The sequence below is a fragment of the Rhinopithecus bieti genome, unplaced genomic scaffold, assembly GCF_001698545.2.
Source record: "Rhinopithecus bieti isolate Rb0 unplaced genomic scaffold, ASM169854v2 scaffold_34373, whole genome shotgun sequence".
Classification (NCBI taxonomy): Eukaryota; Metazoa; Chordata; class Mammalia; order Primates; family Cercopithecidae; genus Rhinopithecus; species Rhinopithecus bieti.
In genome coordinates, this window is record NW_016814854.1 from 1,230,327 (window position 1) to 1,247,999 (window position 17,673).

Below are 17,673 nucleotides of genomic sequence, written 5' to 3' on the forward strand. Positions count from 1 at the left end.
TGTGAGTTGCATTCTAAATTTTATTTTGTAGCCTATTATTTCGTTCTCAGTATAATTGTTCCGGATAAAACTATGATGGATGGCTCTTTTTCATTGAAATTATTAAACCAGCTTGGAATGATGGAAGAGTCAAGGTTTTATAAGTAAGTAAAATTTACTGTTTTCCTCTCTCATATATTCAATGTTTGCTTTCTTCAGTATCCCATCCAACAGATAATTTAAAGAGTATAGTTTATTTTTAATCCAGAGAGTCTTAAAATGCTAAATATTAAAAGGATCTCATGTGTTATATTCTAATTCCTTTATTTTACAGAGAAAGATAACATATGTTAAAGACGCTCCCTTACTCTAAACAACTAGTGACTTTAAAAGTTATAGGAGTATCAGGAGATGGAAACCATCCTGGCTAACATGGTGAAACCCTGTCTCTACTAAAAATTCCAAAAAATTAGCTGGGCATGGTGGCATATGCCTGTAGTTCCAGCTACTCAGGAGGCTGAGGCAAGGTAATCGCTGGAACCCAGGAGGTGGAGGTTGCGGTGAGCCAAGATCATGCCACTGCACTCCAGACTAGGTGACAGAGCAAGAATCCGTCTCCAAAAATAAATGAATAAATAAATAAATAAATAAATAAGTTAAAGAGTAAAAGGCGACTTTGTTTCTTTCTCTCTCTTTTAACTCTCATTGCAGTGTTTTTCCTAACCTTATTGCCATCTAATTCTCTCTAGTTTTCAGGCAGTATCATGTTCACAGTGATGTGAATAAATGTTTAGTGACTTCTGTAAATAGAGTGACACAATTTTAGTGTTTCAGGGAACTATTCCCACCTACAAGGCTCCCAAATAATAGGGGAGGGTTTTGTTTTTTTCTCAATCTTTTATTTAACTCTTTATGTATGTACATATGTATGTGCAAGTGTGTAGACATATTTTTAAGGTTATATAATTATATAAAAGAATGTTCTTGGCTTCAGCTGGTTGAATATATATTTCTGTGTTTAATAAATTCTTAAACTAGAAAATTATTTTTTTCTTAAATAAAAGAATTATATAAACTGGCACACTACTATATAGTTGTGGTTTCCAACCTGCTGTGCTAGACTTCTAACTAGCCATTAAACAATGAAACAATTTTTAAAAGGCTCACAGGCACCATATCTAGTGATTAAAAGAAATATCAAAGTGTATTTTGTTGTGGATAGAGCAATTTGGCGTAAGTTTTGACTGGTTATTGAACACATTAGGATTTCAGGAAGCATGGTTGGTATTTCCAACATTTACTGCTGTCACAGTATAGGTAGTTACAGTGCATGAATTAGCTAATTAACTAAATTATTGTGTGATGGACCTTGGACCTTGAGAATATAGTGACATCCAAACTCTGTGAGCCAGGAGAAAGTCCCCAACTACTTATTTATTTGCACATTCACCAACAATGGCAGTGAAAATGTTTAATGTTACAGTATTATTAGCACAGGTAAAATCTGAAACGATATTAAAATATAAAAAGTAGCCATAGCTCATAACAGTATGTAAACCTTTCAAACATTGGAATCCACAAAGAAAATAAGAAAATAAGTTCTTATAAAAAGAAAGTAAGTTCACCATAACGAAAATATAAAATACCTGTGTACTGAAGTAACATAAAGACCATTCCATCATGGGATTCCATGATTATCCTTAGCAATAATATCCTGGGTTACAAGTCCTGCAAAATTTTTAAAATTTTGAATAAACATATGTTTAATATTAGAGTGTGTAAATGTAATTTTCTTAAAGTTAATAAAGACATTGCAGATGATTTAACAGTTGTATAGGACTGGTAGTGAAAGAGTAACAATTATCTGTTTTCCTTTCCCTTTTTAAACTAACCTTCAGTCACCCAAAGAAGATAAAATAAACAAAAATTCCAATCCAAATTCTTGACTTTGTCAAGACCCTTCTTTTATTGAGAGAAACTTTTTGGCCCTTTTCACCTAATTTTGAACACTGAATGTTTTAAAATAATAACTGACATTATTCCATAATTGTTCCTTACTTTAAATTGCTTACAATTATATTTATGTATGTATATACATATACATTCACACAAGATCTATTAATTGTTCTTATCAAAACATGATTTTGGCTATTAAATTGATTCAATTACTTATTCAAGTTATTCAGAATCAAACTTATTCAGGTATTTCTCAAAATAATGGGAATCCAAATTGACACAGACAGCATTTTGTTCCCAAGAAAGTCAAAGAATACTGGAGACTCATGCATAATTGCAGCATTTAGTAAAATGTTTTATAAAAGAAGATCACTTATTGTACTGTTGGAGCACAGAGAAGAATCAAGGAACTATTTGAAAGCAAAGCAATACAGTCAGGGAACAGAAAGGATGTAACAAAAACCTAGAGATATGAGAGTACCTGATATGGTTTGGCTGTGTGTCCCCATGCAAATCTCACCTTGAATTGTAGTAATCCCCACTTGTCAAGGATTGGACCAGGTTGAGATCATTGAATCATGGGAGTGGTTTCCCCCATACTATTCTTGTTGGTCCTGTAGGTTGCAGAAGACAAGAATTAGGGTTTGAGAACCTTCACCTAGATTTCAGAGGACGTGTGGAAATGCCTGGAGCTCCAAGCAGAAATCTGGTGCAGGGGCAGAGTCCTCATGGAGAACCTCTGCTAGGGCAGTGTGGAAGGGAAATGTGGGATTGGAGCCCTAAACAGAGTTCCCACTGGGGCACCGCCTCGTGGGGCTGTGAAAAAAGGGCTGCATTCCTCCAGACTCCAGATTGGTAGATCCACTGGCAGCTTGCACTGTGCACCTGGAAAACCTGCAGACACCCAACGCTAGCCATGAAAGCAGCTGGAAGAGGGGTGTACCCTGCAAAGCCAAGGGGTGGAGCTGCCCAAGGTCACGGGAGCTCACCTCTTGCATCAGTGTGTCCTGGATGTGAGACATGAGTTAAAGGGGATCATTTTGGAACTTTAAGGTTTAATGACTGTCCTATTGGATTTCAGAATTGGATGGGGCCTGTAGCCCCTTTGTTTTGGCCAATTGCTTTCATTTGGAATGGGTGTATTTACCCAATGCTTGTACCCCCATTGTATCTAGGAAGTAACTAACTTGCTTTTGATTTTACAGGCTCATAGGTGGAAGGGACTAACCTTGTCTCAAATGAGACTTTGGACTTGGACTTTTGGGTTAATATTGGAATGAGTTAAGACTTTGTGGGACTGTCAGAAGGGCATAATTGTGTTTTGAAATGTGAGAAAATGAGATTTGGGAAGACCATGGTGGAATGATATGGTATAGCTCTGTGTTCCTACCCAAATCTCACCTTGAATTGTAATAATCCCCGTGTGTCAAGGGCGGGACCAGGTAGAATCCTGGTTGAATCACAGAGGTGGTTTCCCCCATATTATTCTCTTGATAGTGAGTGAGTTCTCAAGAGATCTCATGGTTTTATATCGGGCTTCTCTATTTGCTCGATTCTCATTCTTCTCTCTCCTGCCACCATACGAAGTAGGTCATGTTGCTTTCCCTTCCACCATGTTTGTAAGTTTCCTGAGACCTCTCCAGCAATGCAGAACTGTTGAGTCAGTTAAACCTCTTTTCTTCATAAATTACCAAGTCTTTGGTATTTCTCCGTAGCCACATGAGAACAGACTAATACAGTATTCAAATTAAAAAATTGCACATGAACACAGGCCTGGAACAGATGTTTCAAATTTGTTCAGAAGGCAAAGAAACTGTTGGTCTTGAGTTAATTTACAAACATTATATTCTATGTGGAACAGCATGAAATAGTGATTAATTTTATTCAGATACTTGGATTAGTGCATTGTCATGAAGGAATGTAAAATATGGGAACATATACACATGTGTTATAATCTGTCCACCTAATATTGTCTAATGGGTTTACTGTTTTTCTGTTAATAATTATTTGCTAATACAGTCATTCATCATTTAACAATGGGAATATCCTCTGAGAAATGCATGGTTAGGCGATTTTGTCATTGCTTGGACATTATAGAGTGTATTTACACAAATTTAGATGGTATAGCCTGCTACACATGTAGGCTATATGGAGTGTAGTGTAGGTTTATAACCTAGAAGCAATAAGTTACAAACCTGTACAGCATGCTACAGTATTGAATACTGGAAGCAATTGTAACACAATGGTACATATTTGTCTATGTAAAAATATCTAAGCATAGGAAAAGGTACAGTGAAAATACAGTGTCATAATCTTATGGGACCACTATCATATATTAAGTCTTTTGTTTACAAAAACATCATTATGCAGCACATGAGTATACATTTAATTATGTTTTGGGATTTAAATTGTCTTTAAGATGCCACAGGAGTGAAAGAATTTTAAATGATCTTTTATTTTCCTTGGTAAAATGGAAACAGGAATATTTACTCACTGTAGAAAATGTATATTATATAAAATAGGAATCACCTATAATTATACCATCCAGGAATACCTACACTTTGCATTTGGTTTATAATCATTCTTCCCCTTCCTCCTTCTTGTACATGCCCCTATGTGTAGACACATTATTTTTTATTTAGCAAAATTATGATCTGATTGAAATGTGTTCTGCATCCTGATTTTTATACTGAATGTTATTTTTTCTATGATACCAATGATTCATTGGACCAGGCATATTAATATGCCAATATAGGATGCTAAATGGGAAATATTAATATTGGATATTCAAGATATAAAGATGGCTCAGACATATGAGTAATGCAGAGATTAGAGGGAACAAGACATGCGATAGGAGGCTACTGAAGTAGTTACTTTGATAATTCATATGAAAGATAATGTGAGCCTGGATCCAAGTCAGTGGGAATAAAAAAAACAGGCTAAGGGAGATTCTAGAGGTTTTGGGGCTGTAGAACAGACGTGTTGTGTGTTTGCATGGTTAATTGAATAAGTGAACATTAAGGAAAGAAACCAATCTAGAGTGACTTCGAGTTTTGAGCTTTGTGACTATTTAAAAAGTATAATGCTATTCTATACTGAGCTAAAAGGTACATGGAGAGAATCCAATTTAATCCGTTCATTACAAATTATTGAGTTCTTCTATAGACCAGGATCTGTGCGAGGAATAGGGGATACAATTCTGGACAAAGTAGATATCTGCTATTATATAAATTAGATGTCTGTAGCGGATAGATTTTTAAAATAATAATAAAAATAAAACAATGACGCCCATCATTCTACTATTCAAACAATTTTTAATGAGCATCTACACTGAGCTAGGCACTGTGTTAATTGCTGGGGATACTGTGGTGAGGAAATCAGTCATAGTCTTACCTTCATTAAGCCTGTAGCATAATGAGACATATAAGGATAGTCAAATAATTATAAAATTATATAAGTAAAATCTGTTCATGAAAACATGTCGACATAAATCATAGTGTATATAGAAAATTAAAATAGGGGATGTAAATTAGTGGGGTGACTAAAAGTTTCTCTATTGATGCTTATATTGGTTGAGTCCTAAATGGTGAACAGGAGTCATTGCCCTCCTGTATTCCAGGCAGAAGGACCAATAAATACAGAAAACCTGAAGCATAGAGAAGCATGACCCACTTCAGGAGCTGAAGGCAGTTTAGTGTGTTTAAGAATAGAGGCTGGGGCCGGGCGTGGTGGCTCACGCTTGTAACATCAGCACTGTGGTAGTCCAAGGTGGGTAGATCACAAGGTCAGGAGTTCGAAGCCATCCTAGCCAATATGGTGAAACCCTGTCTCTACTAAAAATACAAAAATTAGCTGGGTGTGGTGGGACACACCTGTAGTCCCAGATGCTCAGGGGCTGAGGCAGAAGATTCGCTTGAACCTGGGAGTTGCAGTGAGCCGAGTTTGCTCCACTGCACTCCAGCCTGGGTGACATAGCGAGACTCCATCTCAAAAAAAACAAAAAAAAAAAAAAAAAAAAAAAAAAAAAAAAGAATAGAGACTGGGAAAGCAAGAGAGAAAGGAGAAATCTAGAGAACACTTAGATATATCATAGATATATGAAATTAGAACATAGAAATTAGAACTCAAAGACTGTGTTCCAGAATTTATATTTTGTTCACTGGGCACATGAAAACCACTGAAGTATTTTAGTTGTGGCGGTCAGGTTGAGGCCACAGTTGGATTTTTCTTTTGGAAAAAAAGTTTAACCACAGTGGATTGGAGAGATACAAAGCAAGATGCTGATGCAGGAATATAGACATGACACAATAGTATCCTGGGCTTGAAGGTTTATCGTTGAAATGGAAAAATGAGGGGTTCAAATCAGTTTTGATATTTCAGAGGTAAAGTCAACAGAAATTTCTGATAGATTGAATGTGAAGGTTGAAAGAAGTCTGCTATCAAGGGTGAATCCTATTTACTTGACTTGGGTAATAGGCGGTGGTGCCATTTAATCCTCTGAGACAATGTAAGTTTTAGTTTTAGGTTTTATTGTTGTTTTTGTTTTTGTTTTTTTGTTGGAGAAAGTGTTGGAGAAGATAAGTCATTTAGATTTGGACCTAGTGAACTTCAGGCATCATTACGATATCCAAATGGACTTGGTGAATGACAGTGGATACATGTAACTAAAACTTAGCATACAGGCCTTAGCTGAATGTAGAGATTTTGTAGTCATGAGCAAACTGTTGGTAATTGAAACCACTGGTGTGGGTGTGAGTTCGTATGGGAAGATAACACATTCCTGTCTGGATATGTTGAATTTGAATTATCTCTGAAAAATTTAGATACGTTCATGGAAAAACATTAGTGATATATCTAATGACATTGTAGTCTGTGAAATAGAAAGTGGTAACCCTGCCAGGAGGTAGCAGAGATGGACTTTGAGCAGAATGATCATGTCCTTTTTTTGGTGTCTAGCTGCTGCAAGGAATCAAAAAGAGAGCAGGAAAAAATATGAGATGGCAGGGAGTGCTGGGTGCCCCACTGGTTGCTCTTCAGCTGCTCTCTGTGTGATTGTCACCTTTGATTAACCAAGTTGTTGTTGACTCCAAAGAGAAACTTCCTTAAACTGATTTTTTAAAAAACTTTTCTTTCCTTCACTTCTTTCCTCTTCTTTAGTCCCTTCCCTTTCTCCTCCTTCTTCTCCTCCACCTCCACCTTCTACTTTTCTTCCTCTTCCTCCATCTCCTCCTCCTACACCTCTCCTTCCTCCTTCCCCTTCTTTTTCTCCCCTTTGCCATCAGTTTTGTCTAGTGAGAAAAAGTGCAATAGAGTAGCTGGAGTTCCTCTTGGGGTTACGAAAGCCCATATTGAGATAAATGACTCCAGGGACCCACATTTCTGGCACGTAGGGATGAGAAATTGAGCAGAGCAGTGAGGAGCATTATTAGCTGTGTGGCTTTGGAAAAGACTTTTATATGCTCTGATGTTCAGTTTTCTTATCTGTAAAATGGTAATACTCATAGTACCTAATAAAAGAGTCTTTCAGGTAGTTAAATGAGGTTAAGTTTGTAAAGCTTAATTATATTGTAAATGCACAGAAAATTGTACTTATTCAACACTATATTTCTGTTTTGAATCTCAGGCCTTTGTAAGTTATTGTTCTAGATCAAAAATATTTGATAAAATATTTTTAAGTTATCCTTTAAGCATCTAGTCTATTTAAGGAAATACGATAATTGTAAGGGGTCTATAAAACACATATAGGATGATTTCTCTAATTCTAGTCAAATGTACAATCTAGACATCTACTCAGAAAGACATATCACTTTTTCCCAAAAGAAGCATTTTCAAAATAGTTCTATAAGGGAATGCATTTATTATTATTTTGCATTTATTATTTACTTCTGTTATAAATTACTGTTTTAATTATTTTAATAAATACCCAATAATATTTTGTTTGACCTACTCCCTATAGTATTGTTCTCTGTGGCCTCCCTTATTAGGATTATATTGATTTTAGAATTGAATTATGTTTCAAATTATTAATATGCTAAGTGTATCAAATTTTCTCTCTAGAAAGAACAAACCACTTTGTAAACTTCAAGAAGTCAAGATTCTTGCTCAATTTTACAATGACTTTGCAAATATTTCAAGCATTGGTTTGACGTATTTCCAGAGCTCAAATCTGCAGTGTTCCACATGCACATACAAGATCCAGAGTCTCGTGTTAAAATCACTTACATATCCAGAAAGGTAAGAAAATTAAATTTTGATTTCAACATGTTATCTTTTAAACTTGAAAATATTGGTTTGTTAAGTAATGGTTTAAGAATTCATGTATTCAAATATCTGTTTATTGTGTATTTCAGACTATATTTTACATAAATATTAAAATCTCAAAAAGGTTTAAAGGTTTTTTTTTTTGGCTTTAATAAAATTTATTTGGGAATCTCATTGTCTAATTAAAGAAAAAATACACACAATCATTTCATAGACACAATAAAGATAAAAAACAAGTAACACCTATGCCTGCCTTAGAAGTTTACCAGTAATTTCTTTCATATACATACATATTAACAGAGTGGTGAGAGTCCTTTTCCACAATTTTTTAGATGAGGGTCATTGTCTAAAACTCTCTAAGAAAACATATGATGACAGAAGATAGACTTTATCGTGACTTCCAGCAATATCTTCTTTCTCTCAACTTCATTGCTGTTTACTTAGGAAGGCGAAAAGCCCACTTTCATCTGCTGTATGTAAGATCCTATGGATCACTTGAGATTCAACCCCAAGAATACACTGACAGGAGTGAGGTTCTCAGATGTTTACTATAACAGCGCGAGGAGAAGCTGACACTTTACGTTGCGTTTTATAGTCACATGTCTTGATTTGTCAGTATGTCACAAATATCTCCATTCCTATTAAAATGTAACACAATCCTGACTGGGCACCATTTTCTTGAAGGCGATATGCTCTAGAAGTGTTTTTCTTATCACATTTAATATGTTTTTCTCAGTTCTACGTCCTCACAGAGGTTTTCCCACTGTCCTTGTTCCACATGGTATAGATGTACATGTTTGCTGTAGGAGAATCCATATTTCCATTGACAACACCCTGTGAAATCATTAAGAACTATTAAAAATCTCTTTTATAAGTTGGTCATCTGTTAATCTGCATGTATGAGTTGTCCAAACAGTAAGCATCAGCTGAGAGCCTATAGAAATGGGTGTGTAGATTGTTGGGAATCTCTCTTTTTTAGTTGACTGTGGGGTGCTTCCTCTTTATTTCTCTTTATATCCCTGTATTTATATATATTTATTTCCCAGTTATCTTCTTGTCAATGTTGAACATAGTACACAAGAACCTGTGGAGAGTAAAAATAAAAATAATAAATGATAATAATATACATTTAGATGAGGCCTGTATCAATAGAAGAGAGTTGGGAAGTCATTTTATAACTTTTGGTGTGATATTATTTAGTTACTGAAAAGTCAGTAAATCAGATGTTGTTAAAATGGCAAAAATCTAAGAGTAATTGTATTGTTCTGTGCCTTTGATTGAAATACTTACAAAAACACCAAAATATCTGAACATTTTCGGCAGGAACATTAGCAACATCGTTCCCTATGAAAGTACATAGTGGGGAGGGATCATGCCTTGAAGGACCAGAGCTGTAAGATTTTCAATCTTCAACTAATCTCAGCATCTATTATTATCATTATTATTATTGCTTCTCATCACTCTGTCTTTTCCAAAACATCTCATACTTTTAATGGTAAAGGGCTACTGTATTTGGGGACTCCATTATCTGGTCATTACAACAGCATATACAGTTATGGAGTAGGCATATTTTGCTGGATTTTTCTAGAGTTTCTATAAAACACTCTTACAGAGCAATTTTTACTCTATGATTCTGGTAAAAATTCAAGTAGCATGCTGATTAAAATTCACATCTTAGGGAACTTGATGTCAAGAAGGTACTTCTTAGGACAGATAATGCAAATAATTGAGTTGATAGGTATTAAAATATATATCAAATATAAGTGTAAGTTAATATACTAATTATAGTATAAATATAAAATCTAAATTATAAGTATGTAAATTGGCCAAGCATGATGGCTCATACCTGTAATCCCAGCATTTTCAGAGGCCAAGTTGGGAGGATCACTTGAAACCAGGAGTTTGAGACCAACCCGGGCAACAAGGCGAAATCCCATCTCTACAAAAGATTTAAAAAATTAGCTATGCATGGTGGTATGTGTTTCTGTAGTCCCAGCTGCTAAGGAAGCTGAGGTGGGAAAATCACTTGAGCCTGGAGGTCGAGGCGGCAGTGAGCCATAATTGTGCCACTGCACTCTAGCCTGAGCAACAGAGCAGGACACAGTCTCAAAAACAAAACAAAACAAAACAAAACAAAACAAAAACACTATATATATATATAATCTATTATCTATAATCTGTAACTATACTTATATAATACACAATTATTATAATCTATAATTAAACCATTGACCTAATAGGCTGACATTTTTGCTTATTTTCTTTAGGTTAGTTTATGTATTCATTTATCTATTCAATGTTGTTTCAATTTATTCTATTTTTTAATTATAATTTAAGTTCTGGGATACACATGCAGAACGTGCAGGTTTGTTACATAAGTATACACGTACGATGGTGGTTTGCTGCACCCATCAACCTGTCATCTACATCAGGTATTTCTCCTAATGCTATCCCTTCCCTAGCTCCCCAAGCCCTGACTATTATTTTGAAGATACAAAGCCTCCACTACACATAAGAATGGAAATTATATTTGTAGTCCACTAAGGCTAGGCTGTAAAGGGGCCAGGAGTTTTGCATCATTGTAACAGAGGTTGTTGTCCCCTAGTTGCCTTATTAAAACCTTCTAAATGTAAAGTTGGAGTATAAATAGAGATGTCTAGAAGTTATAGTGCATGCTTTCTTCCTGGGATTTAAATGTAAAGAATTTATATTATCCAGGGATAAAGTTTTCTTCCTATGGCATCATAAATACAAGAGAATTTCCTTCTCAGTCCAGAGGCAGCACACATTGTAAATCTTGGCCAGACATCAGAAATTTAGCTAAAATATTTGCACATAAAACAACATGTAAGCTCAAGATGAGAAAGAGAAATTTAGTTCCATTCATGTGGACAGTAAAAAGAACCAAGGAGAATCCACCCTCTGTGTACATGGGCAAATGCCAGGTCAGCTGCCACTTTCCTCATTTAAGCAGAAGCGAACAGGAAAAAGACAACAAAACAACAACAAAATGAGGCCTAATGCAGCACAGCAGTGCAAGACGAAAAAGCGTAGCAATCAAGATTCAGAAATAAGGTTGACTTTTTAAAAGATTCATAACAGGAAACAGAAAAGTTCCGTAAAGCATTGCTCAGTGCTCTCAATGGTATTTAAGAAAACAAAAATCCGTATAAGAACTGATGAAGAGTGAGATGATGGGACAACTGATTGCAGTTAAAAGAAGGTTGACTGAGTTAAAAACAAAAAAAACAAAAACAAAAAACCAAAGTTATTTGGTATCAACATCAAAATAGTAAATAATAGATTTGGCCAATAATGTAGAAAATATATTTATTGATAACTTATGGAATAAGGAGATACAAAAATAGAGAAAATAGGGTCTTAGGGTGAAATAACTGAAATGCAATATTTTGGATACCTAATGTTGCTGAAGAGGAGACACAACAGAAGAACTAACTGCAGATGTAATGAAAAAAATTCCCCTTCAACTGAGGAAAAGAAGACATAGATCTCAAATGGAAAGGATGAACGGAAAACTGGAAACTAAAAGAACAAACATTTAGTCCCATTCTTATAAATTTTACTTTAAAACTTTGATGATGAAGAGAACTCTGCAAATATTCAAAAAATTATCAAGGGAGTAGAAGATTCAATGTTGTAGCAATAGCAACTCTTGTTAAATGCACCTACAAGATTCACATGACTCCAGTCAAAATCTAAGGTAGATATTGCATGGTTCTTCCTAATCAGTTTTGAATTACAAATAATAAGATGAGCCAAATGGTCTGAATAATGAACGTAATGTTTACAGCTTTATGAAACAGTGATATTCCAAAACAACAATAAAGATATTTGATACTTGAGGAAGAATATAAAGGAATAAATGGAAAATTCCAAAACAGAATTTTGTAGATAAGAATAGCATTACAGAAAATGATGCCGGAATAAATGGCAAGTGAAAAAGACTTTGATATGCATTATATCAAGATTAATTTTAGATATGGTAAAGTAATAAATGTTTACTGGTAAAAAAAAATGGAAGAAAATCTAGGCAAATGTTTATATTTGTACAATAATAAAAGCCAAGACAGAAAACTGAAAGGAAAATATTACGGTTGCCTATAAATATACAAAATTAAAACTGTGTGTCACAAACAGAAATAACAAAATTAAACTGAAAAAACTTTTGTAATGTGTATGACATAGATGGATTTAAATTATTTATATGTAAATAACTTTTACAAAAATATTTTTAAAATACATTCTAGTTGAAACATGGAAAGAAATATCCTTCCAGTTGTTTAAGCCAAGAAACCTGGGTTCATCATAGACTAGTCTTTTTCTTCTCACTCATCATCCAATCATGAAATCTCTTTGTTCCTACCTTCTGAAAATATCCAGAATTCTTCACCACCTGTATTACTACAAACTCATTAAGTTTTATCATCTCTCCTTGAATTATTAAAATAGCCTCTTAAGTGTTCTCTTGCTTTTAGCTTTGTGTCCTATAATTTGTTGTCAGTACAGTGTCCAGAGTGACCCTTTTAAAAGTGGGTTATGTCACACCTCTGCTCAACAATCTCAAAAGTCTTGCCTTCACATTTCAAATAAAAGCCAAAGTCTTCACAATAGCTTACAAACTCCACATGACCTAGCTAGTATCTCCACTGCCTGACACCTCCCAATCTCAATGCCTTGACTACTGTACTTGTACACTTAGCTATATCCTGACAGCCTTCTTTACTGTTCCTTGAACACACTGGGTAGTATCCTCCTTAGAACCTTTGCACTGGATGTTCCCTCTGCCTAGAAATTTCTTCCCCTTGAAGTGCCAATGGCCAACTTTCTCACTTCCAAGCTTTTGCTCAAATGCCATTTTCTCAATGAAGCCTACTTTTATCATCCTGTTTACTGTTGTGAGCAGCAGCTCTACCACTCTCAATCGTCTTACCTAGAAATTTTTGTTGTTGTTCTGTAGCAGGACGAGCTGCAGACAAAACTCCTCAGACACCAAGTTAAAGAAAGAAGGGGTTTATTCGGCTGGGGGCATCAGCAAGACTCCTGTCTCAAGAGCCAAGCTCCCCAAGTGAGCAATTCCTGTCCCTTTTAAGGGCTCACAACTATAAGGGGGTGCGCGTGAGAGGGTAGTGATCAATTGAGCAAGCAGGGGGTACGTGACTTGGGGCTGCATGCACCGGTAATTAGATCAGAAGAAAACAGGATAGAGATTTTCACAACGCATTTCTATACAATGTCTGTAATCTATAGATAACATAACCGATTAGGTCAGGGGTCGATCTTTAACTACCAGGCCCAGGGTGTGGCACCAGGCTGTCTGCTTGTGGATTTCATTTCTGCCTTTTAGGGTTTACTTTTTCTTTCTTTGGAGGCAGAAATTGGGCATAAGACAATATGAGGGGTGGTCTTCTCCCTTATTCCCCCACTTTGAGATGCTCACTCAATAGTGGGAGTTCTCACTTTCATTTTTACTACCCATGTCTTCTAGTAAGACAGATCGATAGTGATTCACATAGTACACTTGTGCTGAAGCATTTTGCTGAACTAAGGTAGTGATGAGGCTTTTTATCATTTGAAGAAGTACAGGTAGCAAACAAGGGAGTAAGCAAGTTCCTGTTACTACTATAACTCTTATTATAAGAGTTTTAAATCCTCCTAGCGCTGGGAACCATTTTCCCAGCATGGCCCCAGGATGAAATCCATGCCACACTTGCACAGTCACATGTGCCAGTTTTGTCATATCTCTAACTATGTCTTCAACTACTTGCCCTTGATTATCTATGTGTAGGCAGCAATTAGTAAGGTTAAATTTCTTACAGACGTCTCCTTCAGCTGCTACCAAGTAGTTGAGAGCTAATCTATTTTGATAGATAGCATTTCTCATGTGAGTTTCTTGCCAGACCAGAATAGACAAAACTCTGCTGGTTTTATTAGTGATTATTTTTAAGACAGCTTGTAACCGTATGATTCGGTTGATCATGTAAATGGGGGTCTGGTATCCCCATGAGCTGTCTTGTGCCTAAGTAGCAGGCCTATAATATTGTATGATTCTCTCAGGGTGCCGTTTATCATTTTATCAATTGGCTATAGCTATGCTTCTCTTTTCGCAGGAAGCACAGACAGGGAAGCTCAGGAATTTGCCTGTTTTTATGGACAGTAGGAAGAAAGATGTTTTAATAGTGCCAATAACACAACTACCTGCCCACTGGTCAGGTAATTTGGCATAAGTTATATGTCCACATATCCAGTATAATCCAGTGGGGACTGTCCAGTACCAGTGGGACTCCGAGTGGGTCCACACAGTTTGCAACTTTGGGAATTTACTAAATGGATTTCTCTCTGTGTGATTTGAACTCCAGCAAGTGACTGTTTTCGTGGTACCATTATACAACTTCTGTCTCAGACAACTGAGTCATCCTACTGGGTGAGTGAATTATTTTGCTTCTCTAGCTATGCAATATTGTCCAATAATTGAGGCTTTTAGGACCCAGAAATTATCAGGGTGATTCTTTTGAGCCAGGAATTCATCAGGAACTGGGTCTGTAGGTACTAATTCTCTGGCTTCCCATGGCCATCGATCTCCTACTACAGTTCCTCCACATACATAACATGAAGCAACATTGAGAGACTGGGCTACATGCTTGGCTAATTGCAAAACAAATTTCTTGTTTTCCTGGAATTTCTGGTACTGGCACATTTAGTTCATCATAGAAAGTTTGAAACACTGGCTCAGGAGAGATTTTGTAAACTCCTCAAACCAAAATATTTACTCGAGGATCCAGTATGGCCCCATCAATTCCTAAGGTCACATGCTCCTCTTTATTCCAGCGAGGATCAAGGGAATTGATTATTACTAGCTCTAATGGGTTACATTGTCCCTTAGTACAGGAAGGGCCATTTTTTCCTTTCTGAAGGTGGACTGGATCCTTTTCACTTTTTTTTTTTTTTTATCCAAGTGGCCTAAATGACACAAGACCAGTATTTATGTTTATTTCCACACTGTCCTAATTTATGACAGATGTATTTATTTTCTGCCATATAGTCTCTTTTCTAATTAAGAGAACCACATCTTATTCCTAACTTATTACTATTAATGACAGCACAGGCATCAAATTTTAAGGTAATTTGCTTGGGCACCTCTTTGTCTTCTGTTTTGGCTAACACTTTAGCTCATATCATTTATGAGCTCCCACCCATCCTCAATCCTTAATCTTATTTTAAAAACTGTGGTCATGGGAGGCTCAGATGGGTCATAACACACATCAGGTTGGTCGTTTCATGGGCTACATACCTTGCATAGAATAACGTTATACAAGCAAGTTATTTTTACAGTTCCAGTACACTTATAATAACTACAAAATAATAGGACTGTAGCAACCTTTTGTCCTACCTCAGTGACTTGATGTATACACTGGGAACAGTCCTCAGTCTGAGGAAAGTCAGTTGAAGTCCTTACTGCAAAACTCCAAATTTTAAGGAAAATGAGTCCTGCGATGAGTTTCCTCATGCTTTGGCCATGAGTGGACCAGTCAGCTTCCGGATGTTACTGGAGCAGGGCTTGTCGTCTTCTTCAGAGTCACTTTGCAGGGATTGGCGAAGCTGCTCCCATCCATGTACCACTCGCAGTCTACTGATGTTTAAGGATGGTCTTGGAGGTTGGGCCTGCTAGAATAAGCTGAGTCCAAAACCTCTACACAGTTATGTTCAACTGGGCTCTCTGATACTGGGAGCAAGGTGGTGGGGTTTAGGGTGTGGCAAACTTCAATGGTTATGTGGGGATTTTCATATAGCAAGCTTTAGTACTTGGTTATCTAGCACTTGTTAACTAATGATGTCCTTTGGTAGTCATTAAAGTTACCACAGCATGGGGGGCCTTTATATTCAGGTTTTGCCTAAGGGTTAGTTTATCTGCTTCTTGTGCTAACAGGGCCATTGATGCTAGGGCCCTTGGACCTGGGGGCCAGCCTTTGGAAACCCTGTCTAGTTGTTTTGAGAGATAGGCCAGTGGCCTTGGCCAGGGCCCCACAGTCCGGGTTAAAACTCCAACTGCCATTTTTTCTCTTTCTGACACATAGAGTGTCAAGAGTTTTGTCAGGTCAGGTAGCCTCAGGACTGGGGCCGATACGAGTTTTTCTTTTAATTCATGAAAACTCGTTGCTGTTGGTTGTAATAGATGTAGTTTATCTAATCTACATTTTTATTAACTGTAACCCACCAAAATATTGACTCAAATCCTGCAGCTCTTTGATTTCAAGCTGTAGATTGATCTGGTATTCCTAGTGGGACTCCAGTTGTGTCTAAATAGACATGAGAGTTGAAAGACCCATAAGGGGCTTCTATCACTTTACAATGTCTTATGTTTTTTCCTTCTGGTTAATGAAATGCCAGGGTGAAAGGGATAGCCAATTGGACTAAAGTACAAGTGCCACTCCAGTTATTTGGCAGAGTGCCTACTAAAGGTCCACCACAATACCACCACACATCCACTCAGGGATGAACAAGGGCTGACTGATTGATAAGCTCTTGAAAATTCTTAAGGTCACTGCATCCTTTCAGGTCTCCAAGGCACGCTAAGTTTCCCTTCTGTCATGAGAGACATGAAGTGAACTTAATGTTGGGAGACAGAGGCTGGATGGCACTTGGGGGCTGACCCACAGGGTGCCGGACTTTGAGATATAACAGAGAGCTTGGCATGACTTATTACTCCGTGCTGTAGAATCCTGGAAAACAGCTACCATGCAGCCCACACCTGGTCGACTGCAGGACCACCTTAGTGGAAAGGGGACAATCTGGGCCTCTGGCTTGCCATGTGCGCAAGCATAACAATTGCTTTTGTTTAACGTGTAGATGGAATACTTGATCCATTTTAACCAGGCATTTGCATCATGGTATCCTGTCTTAACTGCTAAAGTTTGTTCTAAGTCTTTAACTTCTATGATCCTCTAGTAAAATGAATGTATGATTTTAGGAAATTACAAAAACTGGTTGGGGCAGTCCATCCTTGCTCTTTAGTGGTCCACAGAACATTGGACTAACTATGACATGAAAGCTCTACATCGGGGGGCAAGACTCCTGGTTGGCACAGGGGTATTTATCAAAATCTCCCAGGATTAAATGGTCCTAGTTTACTAATGCCCAGTCTGAGGAGAGTCAGGAGGGACAGAGGTACTTTTCTGAAGGAGAAAGCTATCTTTGACTTGGCAAGTCCTTACAGGGTATAACAAGGAAAGCATTAAATGCAATAGTTTGAGGTGAAATTGACTTGGTTATGTTAATAACCAGAATGTCAGCAATAGAACGAGAAAAGAAGAAAGAGTAATAGAATAGATGAAAAGAATTAAATTTTTCTTAGCTTTAGTTTGGTAGGGTTTTCCCCTGGGACTATGGCGCATGACTCTGGAGGGGATGGCACTTTCTTGACTTGGGTGTGATGAGTCCATCCTTTTTTTTTTTTTTTTT

The 17,673-nt window shown here is 36.8% G+C and overlaps 1 protein-coding gene across 1 annotated transcript in view; it reads left to right on the plus strand.

Annotated features, from left to right (window-relative positions):
- Positions 1 to 17,673, plus strand: part of LIPI (lipase I) — a 95,872-nt gene that overhangs the window by 27,092 nt on the left and 51,107 nt on the right. Inside the window, exons 8-9 of the mRNA XM_017852410.1 lie at positions 32 to 143; positions 7,993 to 8,169. Of these exons, the coding sequence (XP_017707899.1) occupies positions 32 to 143; positions 7,993 to 8,169 (289 nt within the window). The remainder of the gene's footprint in view (positions 1 to 31; positions 144 to 7,992; positions 8,170 to 17,673) is intronic.